Raw genomic sequence first — 15,376 nt, 5'->3', positions numbered from 1 at the left:
CAAGTCAGTAGAGCAAGAGGAAAGTCAAATCAGTAGAGCAAGAGGAAAAACAAAGAAAAGGTCACAGAAGCAGTTACTTGTATTGTCTATCTAAATGCTTTTCTTTCCCATTTTCCCTCTCTCTCACTGTGTGAATTCCCAAAGTAATCAGGCAGCTTTTCATTCATATACAGATTTGCTCTCTGGTGTAGGATAAAGTCTTTTCCTTGATCTTCTTTGCTTGCCTACTTACCTCACAAGGCAGTTTTACCAATTAGCTGATGTTTAAGTGGAATTTAGAAGCTATAGCAAACTATGCAAACTATGGATAGAATTTGTATTAAAAATATAAAGGCTAATAGTCATTTTAGATAGTTTTGTTGCCTGTACTTTTGGCATGTAACAGAATACAAATGGCAAAGAGCAGCAACAGGGAATAACCTGGTAAACAGTCAATTATTCCACTTTTTTTTTTTTTTTTTTTTTTTTTTTTTTTCCCTGTATTTTTCATAGCTGTATTTTTTCATAGGCTTATACAAAATGAGGCTTTTGTGAATATCATGCTGCATTTCTGTATCATACTCTATAGTATGTATCTCACTAACACAATAGTTTCCAGTCAGACTTTCCTTACACTGCAAATAAAGGTAGAAAAGCCAAGCTCTATAGCTTTAAAGAAGAATTTTTATTGTGCTAATAAACACTTGAGATGTGAAATGTGAAAACTCTGAATTGAATCACACAAAGTTAGAATTACCAAAGCCAAACAAATGCCCTAGTTAAACCCTCACAGTGAACCCTCTGTAATACCATTCATTTAAATCATTCCAGACAACAGGATCTGAAAAACCTGAGCAGATTGGTCTTCGAAGTAGAACAATATAACTGGGTATTTGAGCTGTCAGTGAAATCCACAAGGACATTAATGGGATATCTGCCTCAGAAATCTATCCATGGAGCTGAGTCTGAGCAGAGAATTTGACCTTTTATACCAAGTGCCCTTCATCTGGCAATCTTGACTTTTTAGGTTCCTTCTTTAAATGTAGGAAGGCATTTTTCCATCTGGTTTTTCCATTGTGAAATTGTGTCATATCATCATGACTTTATGTTATTCAGTGTTGACAAAAATTATTTCTTTCTGCAAAGTGAACAACTGAACACGATAACTTTCCCTTGTGTTTAGCTTAGTATAGAATGTACTGAAACCTCCTCAGTTTTTTTATCAGTTTTTTAATCAATGTAGACTTGAAATTATTATTTAACATACTTTTAGTTTACACATTTTATAAGACAGAAAGTGATAGTATAAGTAATACTCAGGTAACATACTCTGGTCTGTTTTCCTGGCAGTCTTGTGGATAAGTAATAAATACAGATACTTTAAAATGACAATAAAAATTACAATTCAATATTTGTACTTCAGAGGCAGGTATAGTTTATTTTCAGCGTCTGTTGTCTGCATTTTAAGTGCTTTGTCAACCTACAGAGAAATGCAAATATACTCTCAGAAGAGCCAAGTTTCACAAAATGCTAAAAGTGTTGATACGCTACTTCCACAAGAGGGCAGTACACAAGCACAGTACAGGAAAATGCCTTACCAGAGGATTTAAATTAATCTGAACTTTCTAGTTCAATTGGCAAAGTAATTTAATATGTAATAACAAATTAATCCCATTTTACAGCTACTATACCAGATATTAACGTTTAACCAATTTGTACGCTTAATTACATCCCTTTGAATTTTATGCTTCCTGGTATATTTCACCTGTGTTAGGAGATGGGATGTGTTTTGTTATCACAGTCAAAAATAGGTATTCTGGCCCCATATGCCAAATTCATGCAGAAGAAACAAAGAACTATCTGAAGCTAAAAAGATGAAAGATTGATTGCCTAAACAGAAATCTGCCTGGGAATTTCCCACATATTGTCACTTCCCTGCGTGAAGTTCCACACGTGCTACTGCAATTCCTCCTGATCCATCTCCTGCAGTAAATGACAGGCAACATTTGTCATCCCCTTTATTCTGCTCCAGTCCCAAGCATCATGGCATAGCAAGGCAGAGAGCAACTGGACTGATACTGTCTTGTGAGTGACTGCTGTATGACTTGTTGGATCTGACCCTCAATCCACCCAGCTGGCAAGAAACTTCTGCGACTGCAATACTTTTGCATAGAGAGAATTTTTCTCAGCAACAGTGGGATCTAAGACTACCCTTTCCATGTTGACACTGTTACTTCATGGGAAAAAGGCTTTGTGAAAACTCTCATTGTCCTTTTGTCTGTCATTTGAAACTACAAGAGGCAAAACTTCACCATAAAATACCTGGGAATTATTCATCAACATGTGTCTTATTTTCAACATAGTAATTTGCTTAGAAAAAGTTGTGGTTTTGGATGCTTACAGTTCTAAGTCAGCTGTGAACCATGTCTGGTTGAACGTCATCTGTTCGCAAACAAGACCATGTTTTCTTCCATCCAGAAGTAAGCTGTTTCAGCAATGTTTAATCAACCAGCACTGACCTTTCTTCTCAAATGCCACAAATTCATTTTCAATAAATGTTTAACTACTGGTTTCTAAGGGGAAAAGTTCAAAAGATGTAGAACCTACTTTTAATCGTATACTGGCTTTATAGATACCACATAGCGTGGTTGCTGTAGGATTGCCTATGTGTTTTAGGAAGTTAAAAGATTTGTTCTGCAGTCCAAGGGTCTTTTGATACTTGTGTTGTCTCATTTATAATTTTGCTCCTGTTATCTTTCTGCATTATTTTAAGATATGTGAAAATACTGACAAAGAGGCAAAAATTAAGCCCCTGGTATAACATTGACTAAGCTAGTGGTGTTTTATTTTAACAAACACGTTTGGGAATTGATTGGAATCATCTCAGGATATAACTATACCATAGTGTCTGTCTAATGTAGACAAACTTAGCCAGATATCTTGACCGGATAGCTGGTTCTCACAGCAGGGAACTATCTGTGGGTAGCAGATTCTGCCTGAAAAATTGTGTGAGAAGCAGTTTATAGTATTAAGCTTTATGTTCTCTTAATTTGTCTACCCTTGACAATTTTGATCTCAATTATTTAATGTGAAGTCAACTTTCAACATGGTAGTAGAATCCCCAGAATTACCAATGTCTGGGTGTATTTTAAGGCCATGGATAAGAAAATGGGTTAATCTACTGTAAGCAAAGTTGCCTTCAGTTCAGAAGATTATGAACTTGATATAACTGCTAGAAATAATTAAGCTACCTCCCCACAGTGGAAAATGCACATCTGGATAGACCACTGTGAAACCAGCACCCTTTCAAATGACTGCTCTTTCAATTCACAGATTGTTTCTACCTGAACTTCATGGTAGGAACGGAGAGGCGAAACACTTTCCCCAGTCACCTCACCATCACCATAAAAACACGGGTTTCTGTTCAGAACGTGAGGATAGTGCATAGCCCTGCAAGTGAGATGAAAGAGCTTAGTCCTCAGGCATGCATACTAAACCTTGGATTGCAAGTGTTTTGATATGATCTTGATTTTTTTTATACACAAATGTATAGCTCTTCCTACTGGTTATTGATGTATTAATCACAATTAAGCTAAACTGTCTCAAATCAGCAGGTCTGAGTTTTGTTTCCTGAAATCATATATTTCCAGACTCTTTTAGCCTACTTATTTCTAACTAGATAAGTCCACTCATACAAAATTTTATGGGATGCTCACTATTAATTGCTCTCAACTAGACGGACAGGTGTAGCTGTGTTATGTGGTTGTAAATCATTGTTTACTCTTAAAGAAAGAGCTAATATCAATGCTTTATCAATTTTACAAAATCCACCTGTCATGTGAAGTACTGAACTGCCCCTTTTAGAAGAGCATTTCAGCTACTAACACCTAAGGCTTTCCGGAGTGTCTGTGATGCCGAGCATGGGTTAATTAAGCCAAAGTTGTGCACACCTGCAGGAGAAGGCATTATGCACACCTTTGATGTCGGCGAGGCAGAGATACAGAGCGTGCTTTGGAAGACAGCACACGTGTACTGAGAGGTGCACATCTTTATCATTTAAGGCTATGTTTATCCAACTGGGCACATCCCAACCCCCCAAAAAAATGCAGATCGCGTGCCCGAGAGAGTTGTGGATATACCACGGGAGGGGGCGTGGCCTGATGCGGAGATGGGCGGGGCCACGTGAAGACCCCGCCCACCCCCCCTCCCACCCCCTGGCCGGTGCTGGTGCTGCGGGCAGCGGGGGAGCGGCGGCAGTGCTGTGGTGTCGGCAGGATGACGGACCGCTCGGCCTTCGACACCAATGTCATCACCATGACCCGCTTCGTGATGGAGGAGGGCAGGCGGGCGAAGGGCACCGGGGAGTTCACGCAGCTCCTCAACTCCCTCTGCACCGCCGTCAAGGCCATCTCCACTGCCGTGCGCAAGGCGGGCATCGCCAACCTGTGAGTGAGCCGACCCTGTCCCTGTGTCCATACCCATCTCCATGTCCATCCCCATCCCTGTCTCCATCCCCATCCCCATGTCCATCCCTATCCCTGTGTCCATCCCCAACCCTGTGTCCATTCCTGTCCCCATGTCCATCCCTGTCTCTGTGTGCATCCCCATCCCCATGCCCATCCCCATGTCCATCCACATCCACATCCCTATGTCATCCCCATGTCCATGTCCACGTCCATGTCTATCCCCATGTCCATCCCAATCCTGATGTCCATGTCCATCCCTGTCCACCTCCCTATACCCATCCTGTCCCCATCCCCAACCCCATCCCCATCCCCATCCCCATCACCATCACCATCCCCATCCCTGTGCCCATCAGCATCAGCCCAGGAGGAACTTGGAAATAGTTTGAGATGCCTCCTTGTCCTGCCGCCCATCCCTCCTCTCCTCCCCTCTCCAGAGCTGTTGCTGTAGCATGAGCTTGAGCTTCTCCCCAGAGGACTGTGTTGTGTTGTGCTGCTCCTTCACCCAGAGGGCACACAGCCTTTGGTGGCTGATGGGCTTGCATGCAGACCCCTGTCAGGCTGGATGCTTTCAGCCAGCAGCCCAAAGGGGTTTTTCTTTTTCTCTTTGTTGCACCATAGCAATGTCAGTTTTTAGCAATAGCCTTCATCAGGAACAGCAGTGTCTGCAGTCAGCCAGTCAGCGCTGACACCCAGGGGCGTGGACTGGAGGAGAATCGGGAGGAAATTAGAGCTCTCAAAATGTTAAAAACAAAACTATTTGTTAATAACTACTTCCCCTAGGTATTTTACATATCATTGGTATGCCAAACTGTATGCTGATCAGGGGTTTAGACATGAGCTGCTTCATTACTTAATGAAAAATGCAGTAGAGAGAAAATGAATTTGCATCTACGTACCATGTAGTGGAAAATATATGAAGCAAAAGGCCTCTAGCAATACAAAGTAATTTTTATTGTAAAAAGTATTATTAGCATCAAAGCTGAAAAATTTGAAGTTAATAAAGTAGAAGCAACTGCAGGAGACAGTAAAAAAGTCCTGCTTTTTGTATATTTTAACTTTTTTCTCTGTTTTGACTTCAGATTCTAAATGGTTGAGACAGTTTTTTAATTGCTATGTGCTAGCCCCTTCCCATGCCTCTTATGTCTGTCAGAAGAGACCAGGTTTTCCCATCAGTGACCTGATTTGTCACACTCAGAGGTCCTGTTCCTGCTGCTTTGCTGAGCTGCCCACAGGTTCGGTATCTGTGCCCAAAGCCTTGCCTTACGATCCCCCAGGTGCAGAAAAGCATTTGAGCTGCTGTGGCAGAGACAGAGACAGACAGACAGAGAATTATTCTGGGTATTTTTCTTTTTCTCTTGCATCAAATTAAAGAAATGCAGTACATTGTTATATTTCTGAGTGCAGCGCTATTGCTGAAGACCAGAAATACCAGTATTCGGAGTAACTGGTGCACTGTACCTAAAGTACATAAGAGTCATCTGAATGTGTGCAGAGCAGGGTCTCTTTTTGCTCTTCTTAGAGCTACACTTCCTGTTCTCTGTTCTGTGTGCTTTCAAAAGTGCCTATCGCAAAGTCTCCCAGTACTTCCTGATGCCAGATGGCTTGATTCTGATTAGCTGTCGGGACTGCGTTTGTGTTCCATGTTTGTGTTTCTCAGTTTTACTCCCAAAGAAATGCTTACTGCATAAAACCAAAACTGAAAACACTGAACCGTAGAAATGTTGATTTAAGTGTGAGCAAAATATTTGTTCTGAAATCTGAGTTTGATACGGCTCACCAAGAGCAAGTTACAGAGAAAAGTTATTGTGTAACTAGTGTAGTCAGGGTCATTGTTACTTTTTAAGTATAAATTTTCTAGCAAATCTTAATTTTTTACGGTAAACAGCTGTGCTGTTGGAGGCTAGGATTGAAGGAGAATATTTAGGTTTTATAGTTAATGTAAAGTAACACAATTATTGTAATTCAGCCTTCACAGCCTGCTCTGGCTATGTCTGCCTGTATCCAGTTCAGGGACTGTAGAAAAATGATCCCCTTTTTTGTGTTCCTCACATTTGATGTCTTCTAGATTTGCCACAACACAGATGATGTTAGCAGGTCTCAGCAAGAATCCAATGGACAGTAAATAAAACACAGTTTTGAAAAACTGAGATATCATCCAGTCTTGCTTTACCTTGCCAGAAATGGGATGCTTAGGAAGGCATAGTGCCCTGCTCTGACTAAATGCTCATCCTTCCTTTACTTTAGCTATGGAATTGCTGGTTCTACCAATGTGACAGGAGATCAAGTAAAGAAGCTGGATATCCTTTCCAATGATCTGGTGATTAATATGCTCAAGTCATCCTTCAGCACATGTGTCATCGTGTCAGAGGAAAACAAAGATGCTGTAATAGTGGAAGCTGACAAAAGGGTTGGTAGCTTTAAAAATTATTTGTGCTTGATTCCAAATTACAGTTGTATTACAATTGTATTTCTTCAAATGTAAGAAATTGAAACTGAGCTGAAAATTTCAGAGAACATGTACTTTTCTGAAAATGCAAATATGAGCAGTTTCTTGGAATTTTATTTTGTTTTATTATATTTTACTTGTGTGTTTCTCTACCTCAGCATTTGTTCTTTCTGTCATTTCTTTTCCCAAGACATATTTTTTTTAATTTGTTTTCTCTGCGGTTCCTCTCCACCTTCTTTTTTACCCTACTTTTTCCTATTTGTGGAGGAAAATTCATGGTTATTCCTCCTGATCTCTAGAGCTATGCTCTGAGTCAACCCAGCACTTCTGTAAAGCAGAATTGTCAGTAAAAGACTGAGTATCTGTTCAGTGCAGATCAGATCTTAGGTTTTTTAATTTAAGCAAATCCTCACAGAAGTCCATGAAAATAGGACTTAACAACAATGAAACAAGAAAAAAAAATTGTCTTTTTGGCCTAGGCATTACTTATGTGCACAAGTCTGCATACACTTGTTGAATGATCATAGTTCATTTTTCCTGGCTAATACTCTATTGTGTAAAAAATCTGAGTTTAAAAAAAAAAATAGAGAGAGAGAAAACAAAAAAAATAATCTAATTTAGAAGGCATAACATTTGTTTTGTCAAAACAGTTATCTCTTTTGCTCCTTGTTGAGAAATCCTGAAAATTGATTCCATGGGCATTGGATGAGCAAAGTCTGCTTTAGATCTGAACAAATATGACTCCTTCACTGATCTTTGAGGATCTGTAGGCTATGAGCTAATGTGGTTTTATCAGAATTTCTACCTGTATGATAGCAGAGGAAAGTACTTTTGTGCTTAAAAGGTTTTTGGTATACAGGGTTAAATCAAATGAAGAGCAAATAGTCAAACACTGTTAATACACATGAATATTAAAATGACTGTGGGCAAGATAAGGGGAAAAAAAGCTATTTAATAGGTAGAGCGGAATGAGCTATTTTCCCTGTATCAGCAATTTCCTGTACCTGCAGGAATCCATATACAGCAATGGGCAGAGACCGTTCTCTTTTTTCTTTTCTTTTTTTTTCTCCCCCCCTTTTTTTTTTTGAGGGTGGAGGAGAAGAGAGGGGGTCAAGGGATGGGAAGGAAAAAACAATATAGGATAAGACCACAAACTGGCTAAGATAAGTTCTGAGCACAGGGTTTTGAAGTGGAATATGCATTAAAATTAAGTGCATAGTTTATGAATGTCAGGTGTTAAAGTCATTTTTTTGATACCTCTAATTTTAGCTCTTAACACACTGATCTTCTTAAAACGTCTTTTTTTTTTTCCTTATAATTCAGAAAGCAATTTTATTAAAAATGAGAAAATGTAGCCTGAATAGTAAATATTACTGGAATTCCAGTCCTTCATAATCTATAACAGCATTTTAGTTAATATTGATTTGAAATTGTGCGAGAATATTTACATACTGAAGTTCTTGTATTTGGGGGAGGGAGGCAAATAATGTCACTAACCTTATTGCTCTCTATTTTGTATTTTCTAGGGTAAATACATAGTCTGCATAGATCCCCTGGATGGCTCATCTAATATTGACTGTCTTGTTTCCATTGGGACCATCTTTGGCATCTATAGAAAGGTAAAATGCTTTCATGTAAGGCAGGAAAAAATATTGTTGTGCACCTTTTGGTAATACATAATTGCATATGAAGACTTCATAAAATCTAACTAAACTTGTTTGTAAAAGAGGCTTTCAGGACAAGCTTTAAGTTAAATAAATCTGTTGTTTCAGACACTTGTATAAAACACATTTGTGAGGGATTTGCATCACTGTGTTAGAAGATGAGAGGTACCTCCATGTACATGGGAGCCTGGCTGATGCTTAATTAGCCAGCTAGAGGAATTAGCCCTTACAAACAAAGCAGGTATTAGATTTCATGGATACCTTCACAGGGACAAAATACCATGTGTTTGTCATCTACCTGGGGAATGTGCTTTCCGGTTTTCTTGTTCTCTGTACTAATGGTCCTGTTAGCCCGAGGATAGGCTTCAAATACAAACCAGAGCTGAAACATGGCGTGTGCATTTCAAGTGTCTAATTCAGTGTGAAAGGCAGAACTCTTGTCTGAAGCAGCTTGAAATACCGGACTTGCATGTCATAAGAAGGGGGAAACAGTAAGTCAGATAAAACACACCCAACTGTCCGTTTTAATCATCTTCTGTATGTCATCACACACCCCAAAGTAACTATTTTCAACTTCATTTTTATATGAAGCAAAGGAAAACAGAACAACCCTAGCTGCTTTTGATCAGCTGTAAACTCCATGAGTCATGTCTTGTTGCTTGCTTTTCAACTGTGCTCTGGAGAGTTGCTTCTAGCTGTGTTCATCATGACCTACGGGGAGGCACACAGCTCTATAATATCTCCTTAATCCTTTCCTGTTTCCTGCATTCCAACCAGGCTTATATAAGAGCATTTCTAGATCAATGTGTTTGTCTCCTCCGTGTAATTTGTACATTACATATAATGAATCCAGTAATATAACGCATCCAGTAGGAATCCTAGTTGTAGTTCATGGAAACATTTGTGACACCTGTTGCCTGGGTACAAAGCAGAAGGCCATCCCTATCTCAAATAGTCCAGTTACATAACAGCTAGAAAAAAAAAAATGAAGTAAAATGATGTTTTCTATGCTCCTTCTTATTCTAGGTGACTCCTGAGGAACCTTCAGGGAAAGATGCTTTACAACCAGGGCGTAATCTTGTGGCAGCTGGTTATGCTCTCTATGGGAGTGCCACGATGCTGGTACTAGCCACTTCTGCTGGAGGTGTCAACTGTTTTATGCTGGATCCGGTGAGGAACTCTTCTGTTTGCTTGCTTGTTTGTTTGTTTGTTACGGGCAACAAGGTACTTGCGTAGTAAGAGGTAAGAGCGCCTTGTCCATGAAAAAATCAAAGAACAATTTTCAAATTAAAGCTGACATGGAAAAATGAAGTCAACAACCTGTCAAAAATAATGTCAAGAGATTTTTATATTCTCTCTGCCTGCCAAGATGGGTGATTCAACAATGGGAAGACAGTCAGTGCAGTGAAGCAAATATGTGGCATGTGTCAGATAATGTCATATTTAAAATAAGCTGTTTTCAACCATGCAGAATGCATTTGTAGATTTTTCTGCCTTTTCCTTGATGCTAGAACCTTAGTAAACCTGAAGAAGCAGAAATATTTAACATTCTTTTATGTTTTCAGGCCTCACCATGATGAGTAAAAGAGTAAGTTATGTGTGTGGATGCATTAGACATTCTAGAATGCATTGACCGTAGGAATTTTAAAATCAAAGGCATATTGACCACAGCTGTAGTGAACCATCTTAGCATCATCAGTTAATCGGCATGTGCCACCTGCCTGTATTAAATTTTTAGAAACTGCAGTGGTCAAGCAGCAGGATATAAAATGTGGTGCTCCCTGCTAAGTAACAGCTTACGTAGCTGCATGTATTTTTGTTTATATTCAGATAGGAGATTTAGCTTTGTGCATGTGTGCATGTTATTTTTTTTTTTGCTTTTAGCACTAACATCGAAAGTTACATCAGTGAAAACGAAAGAGCCCAGCTGTTACGGAGAGTAGTTCTCTTCACTCCAGGCTTCTAGTTAGTGAAAGCTACGGCAAACTGGAGTTTATTAATGTGTATAGCTATTTGAAGATATCTGCATATTGCTCCAGCTGGCACTGTCAGTTTCTGAATTCCTCAGAGCTGCACTTTGATTATAGGTCTAGCAACAGAGCAGAGAGATAAACAAATTTACAGGCAACAGCATTTTTTGGCACAGAAAAATGAAAGAGAGCTGGGAATGGTAGCATGAAGAACTTTGCATGACCCTGGGATTCCTGCTCTGTGTTTTATGGATAAACAAAACACTTTGCATCTGAACTGCAATCACCACTTTTTCATAGGTATTAAATCGTTACTGAAAATGGAAGCTGTAGTGAATTTTTCCTAAGTTGTGTGTATGATTGGCTTTCACTTTGTAAATAAATGATCAACTAATATTAACAATTTGATTTTCTTTCTTATTGTTAGGCAATTGGAGAATTCATTTTGGTTGATAGGGATGTAAAAATCAAAAAGAAGGGGAATATCTACAGCCTCAATGAGGGCTATGCTAAATACTTTGATCCTGCAATCACAGAGTATCTCAAGAAGAAGAAATTTCCTGAGGTAAGAGATCCAGTTTTTGGATGACAAGTTACACTTCTAATTTCCTACTTATGAAGTACTGTTCCACAACTTGTTATTCTTTATCTATTTAAAATATATCTGCATGTATGCAGGGCTGCTGGTTAGAACTGCAGTTGATCACAGAATCACAGAATCATTAAGGTTGGAAAAAACCTCCAAGATCACCTGATACAACCATCCCCCTACCACCAATATCACTGATGTGACCAGATCTTTCACCATTCTTCAGTATTGCACTTCACACCCCCTCTTTTTTTTTTTTTTTTTCTTTTCTATTTATCTATTTTGTTTGTTTATTTATTTATTTACTTATTTATCTCCCATCCTTGCTGGGGACCTGAGTAATGGTGCTGGAGGCAAAACTGGGCATTTAGTGATACTGGATAGGAAGGCTCATCTGTTGTTGAAAGCATGTTTCCTACAGGTGTTAGATTGCTGCTGCATCACTGCAGCAGCTGATTAGATGGAGAAGCTGAGCAGGGGTGGGCCATGTGCTCAGCGATAACACAAGCTGTGTTCCCAAGGGCCTCTCACTTGAAAGCCTCGTGTAGTTTCAAAGTCTGCTTAGTGGTCATGCAGGTTCCTACTATCAGGAGGCCTGAAGCTCTCAGGAGTGCCCATAAAAATCATGTCTGTTCTCATGCCTTCCTTCTGTCATCACTGCAGTTATTATCTGGATAGCGAAGTGTAAACATTCACTATTGCTAAATGTTGATGGCTGCTCTTGACTTCCTCGCTTTGAAGGCAGAGTGGCATTTTCTTCTGGCATCTTGCCAGCCTTAAGGTGCTGTTTATTAGAATAATAAAAAGTACTGCCTGGGCTATATTGAGGAACTAATTTTAGTAGTCAACTATGAACTTTTTGTTAGAAAAAGTGTTGTAAATTCAGGAGAAAATGGGTAAAAGAAGTACTAAAGATTGCTTCCTTTCTTGTTTTTATTATTTATGGATTATTTATGGTTTTTTGTTTGTTTGTTTGTATGTTTTTATTGCACTACAATAGAAGTGCAGTATCAGTTACCACCACTTGGTCTTTTTGCTACTAGAAATGCAGTATTTTCTAAGGGCTAGAGCACTGATGGAGAGCTGGGAATCATTTTCTGTTATTGGCATCACCACTCATCTATCCTGAAATCTTCTGTCTGTCTTTTTCCTTGGATTTTCCCATTTAGAAAACAAGGAAGAAATTGAATTTTTCTCCAAGCTCCTTGGAATACTACAAATTACGATATGGATGAATTAGACATTAGGACCACTAAGAGCCCCCTCTCTTAGTAGGGGAAAAGAAGACTAACCTGATGTTCTCAAAAATTACACTTATTTAAATGTCTTTCTGTAGGATGGCAGTTCACCATATGGCGGAAGGTATATAGGATCTATGGTGGCTGATGTGCATCGCACGCTGGTATATGGAGGAATCTTTCTGTATCCTGCTAACTCCAAAAGCCCTAAAGGAAAGGTAAACCCACGTAAAGGCAATTATAGAAGACGCTACATTAGATAGATATTTTACTGTCATGGATCAGTATTATGATTCCAGAATGTAATTCTTTTAGCTTGGTAGCTTACATCTCTGGTGTGCAAGTGTGGCCACCCATTGCACACTGTCGCAAGTGAAAGCATCCTGTTGTATAAAACACACCAATGTTAGCATTGCTGCTAACATGTGTCATCTGTACTGATTTCTCTTTATACCCAAACACATTCACATTATGGAACATTAGCAGGAATGTACCAGGGGATGTGCTGTTTAAGCAGGCTTCTATATACCGTTTCATCCCAAACCATGCCATACCCAACCAAGTGAAAAGTTATAAAGCAAAATAAACATCCCGCACTGCACTGAGATTCCTATTACAAGCTGATATATCAGAGGCCTATGTGTATTGTTCTCCATAAGAAAAGCTCTGCTAAACAGAAACACGTCTGCATCTTGTACTTGGTGACACTGACTCATCTGGACAAACCATGCCTGGCTGCCTCTGCAGGACATCAGACAGTCCCTTATGGAAAAGCACACCCTTACAGGCTGACAAGGCGACTGTTTATTCAACGAAGACCTTTCATCTGTTTTGTAATTGTCCGTAAATTATTGCTTCAGATTGAAGATAAGATGCAGTTACTCATTACAGAAACCTAATGGAACACTCAGGGGCAGTGTTTTTCTTTTCTTTCACACAGGCTTACATGATCTGCTGCCTTGTTAAAGATTGTGTCTTACATATGAGCTTTGTCTCTGTGTAAAGTGCACCATGCAAATATGAGCTATGGAGAAAGTCCTTGAATTGGGCAAATCCAGCATTCACTGTTGTATTTAAAAGAAAAGTCTATATAATTTAACTCTGGAGACAAGTTTATATTAAATATGGAGTACTTGGATTGTTGACTGGTTTTTAACCAAATGCTAAATATAGTTATATTTCATGATTGTCACTATTGCCTGGACTGACCGTTGCCATTTTGATTTTTATCCTACAGCTGAGACTGCTCTATGAATGCAATCCTATGGCTTTTGTTATTGAGAAAGCTGGGGGAATAGCAACAACAGGTCATCAAGCAATACTGGATATAGTGCCTGAGGATATTCACCAAAGAGTGCCTGTTGTCCTGGGATCTCCTGATGATGTGAAGGAGTACCTTGAGATTGTCAAAAAGCATTCAGCTAAGTAAAGAAGGCTTACTGCAGTCAGAAAGAAATGCCTTACAGCTGAACCAAAGAACACACTGCAGTACTGCAAGACCGAACTGTCAGACCTCTGTAGCAAGAGAGCAAATGAGCCACATTTTCATAATTTTTAAAGTCAAATCTTGTGCAACTGTACTGTGAAATGAAAGGCATTAAAAGATTTCATTAAAGGAAACATTAAGAGAAAAGCAAGTGAAAAATACGTTTACTTTTTCATTTATCATTTGTAATTAAACAAAACAAACTGTGCTACAAGAAAATACTGTATTGCATTCAGTAACCAGGGGAAGACCAAACTTTCTCAGACAAACTACAGACTATCACCAGAATATCTGATTTTGTCCTCTTTTGAAAATCTTGAGGGGAAGGCTCAGCAGCCTCATACACTGAGTGGCTGTTCCTTGACCAGTCTGTAGCTCTTTGACAATAAATACAAAGGCTAACATGAACATCTTCACACATGCTTTCTGGGCCCCAGACATTACTCTATGTACTTTAGCCTGGGCTTATTCTGACCAAGAGTTAACATTTGTGAAACATATACATTAGTGTATGTTAATTCTGACATATTCAGTTATTATTGCCAGTTGACACTCTTATCAGGTCTCGTTACACATGGATGGAAAATATGACATATTGGAGAGGGATTCTGAACTGCAGAAAGGGCACATGTAGGCAGCTTAGTACCATTCTGCTGTGATGGTATGACCATCTTTGCCAGAAATTAATCTGCTTGCTTGGTGAGGAGATGAAGTTACGCATTGCTAGCAACCCTCACCAGATGTTCATTGTGTTATTTTGAGAGCAAGCATTACCACAGAAAAGAATTGTGCTGCACAAGCAGAAGCAAGTTGCAAAGATTCCCAGAAAGTACACTGACATTTAATGTGCTGATTCAGAGCATGCTGCTGGGAACACAACATTGGTGCTTGCGAGCTAGATGGGCCATCCACCTGTCTGTGTATAGTGCATGGCCACAATTCACAAGCTTTCTGGATCAGTACAGACCTGCAGATGCCTTATAGTGTCTGGAAAATCCTGAATATCTCCACTCAGCTCTTCCTCTGCTCATGCTCTAGCTTCCAAAGCCGTGAAGGCCTGTGTCAGGCCCTGTGTTGCACCACGCTCCTCCACAGGTCAAGCTGTGGTCTGGAAACGAGCAGGCCATCGTGTGGGAGAGGGCTTGGGGTCCGTGGGCCAGGTAGTGGGACAGCTGGGATTCCAGTGCCCTGGGCTTTTCCTCACAGGCCATTCTTGCTTGTGCTACAACCAGGGCTTCTCCCTCTGTCTGGTCAGGTGAGACACCAGCCACTGAGGTGGGGTATAGCCATGCTCCCACTTTTGTAAAAGAAAAATAAAACAAAACAAAAACCCAACCTCCATCCTTGCGTCTATTTTATCTTCTCATTGTGATTTCAAAAGGAAGAGCAAGTCTCTGTCCATTTTTGACAATGAGTAAAGGTGCTAGGGGCGGCTGGAGGTGCTACCTCCCATGCTGAGACACTTCCCATGGAAAAAGTGTGGCCCTGTCCCCAGCATTTCCCACTTGGCTTGCTCTAGCAAATGGCCAGTAGCACTT

The 15,376-nt window shown here is 39.8% G+C and overlaps 1 protein-coding gene across 1 annotated transcript; it reads left to right on the top strand.

The window, feature by feature from the left end:
• Positions 1-4,254: 4,254 nt before the first annotated feature.
• Positions 4,255-13,942, top strand: LOC116500851 (fructose-1,6-bisphosphatase 1). Its single transcript, XM_032206142.1, has 7 exons — positions 4,255-4,424; positions 6,690-6,852; positions 8,418-8,510; positions 9,582-9,725; positions 10,953-11,090; positions 12,451-12,570; positions 13,590-13,942. Exons 1-7 carry the CDS (start codon positions 4,255-4,257, stop codon positions 13,779-13,781), a joined length of 1,020 nt encoding a protein of 339 aa, XP_032062033.1. The 3' UTR covers positions 13,782-13,942.
• The last annotated feature ends 1,434 nt before the right edge of the window (positions 13,943-15,376 follow it).

The sequence above is a fragment of the Aythya fuligula genome, chromosome Z (genome assembly GCF_009819795.1).
Source record: "Aythya fuligula isolate bAytFul2 chromosome Z, bAytFul2.pri, whole genome shotgun sequence".
Lineage (NCBI taxonomy): Eukaryota > Metazoa > Chordata > Aves > Anseriformes > Anatidae > Aythya > Aythya fuligula.
Note: the sequence above shows the minus strand (reverse complement) of the source record. Positions and strands in the feature narration are given on the sequence as shown.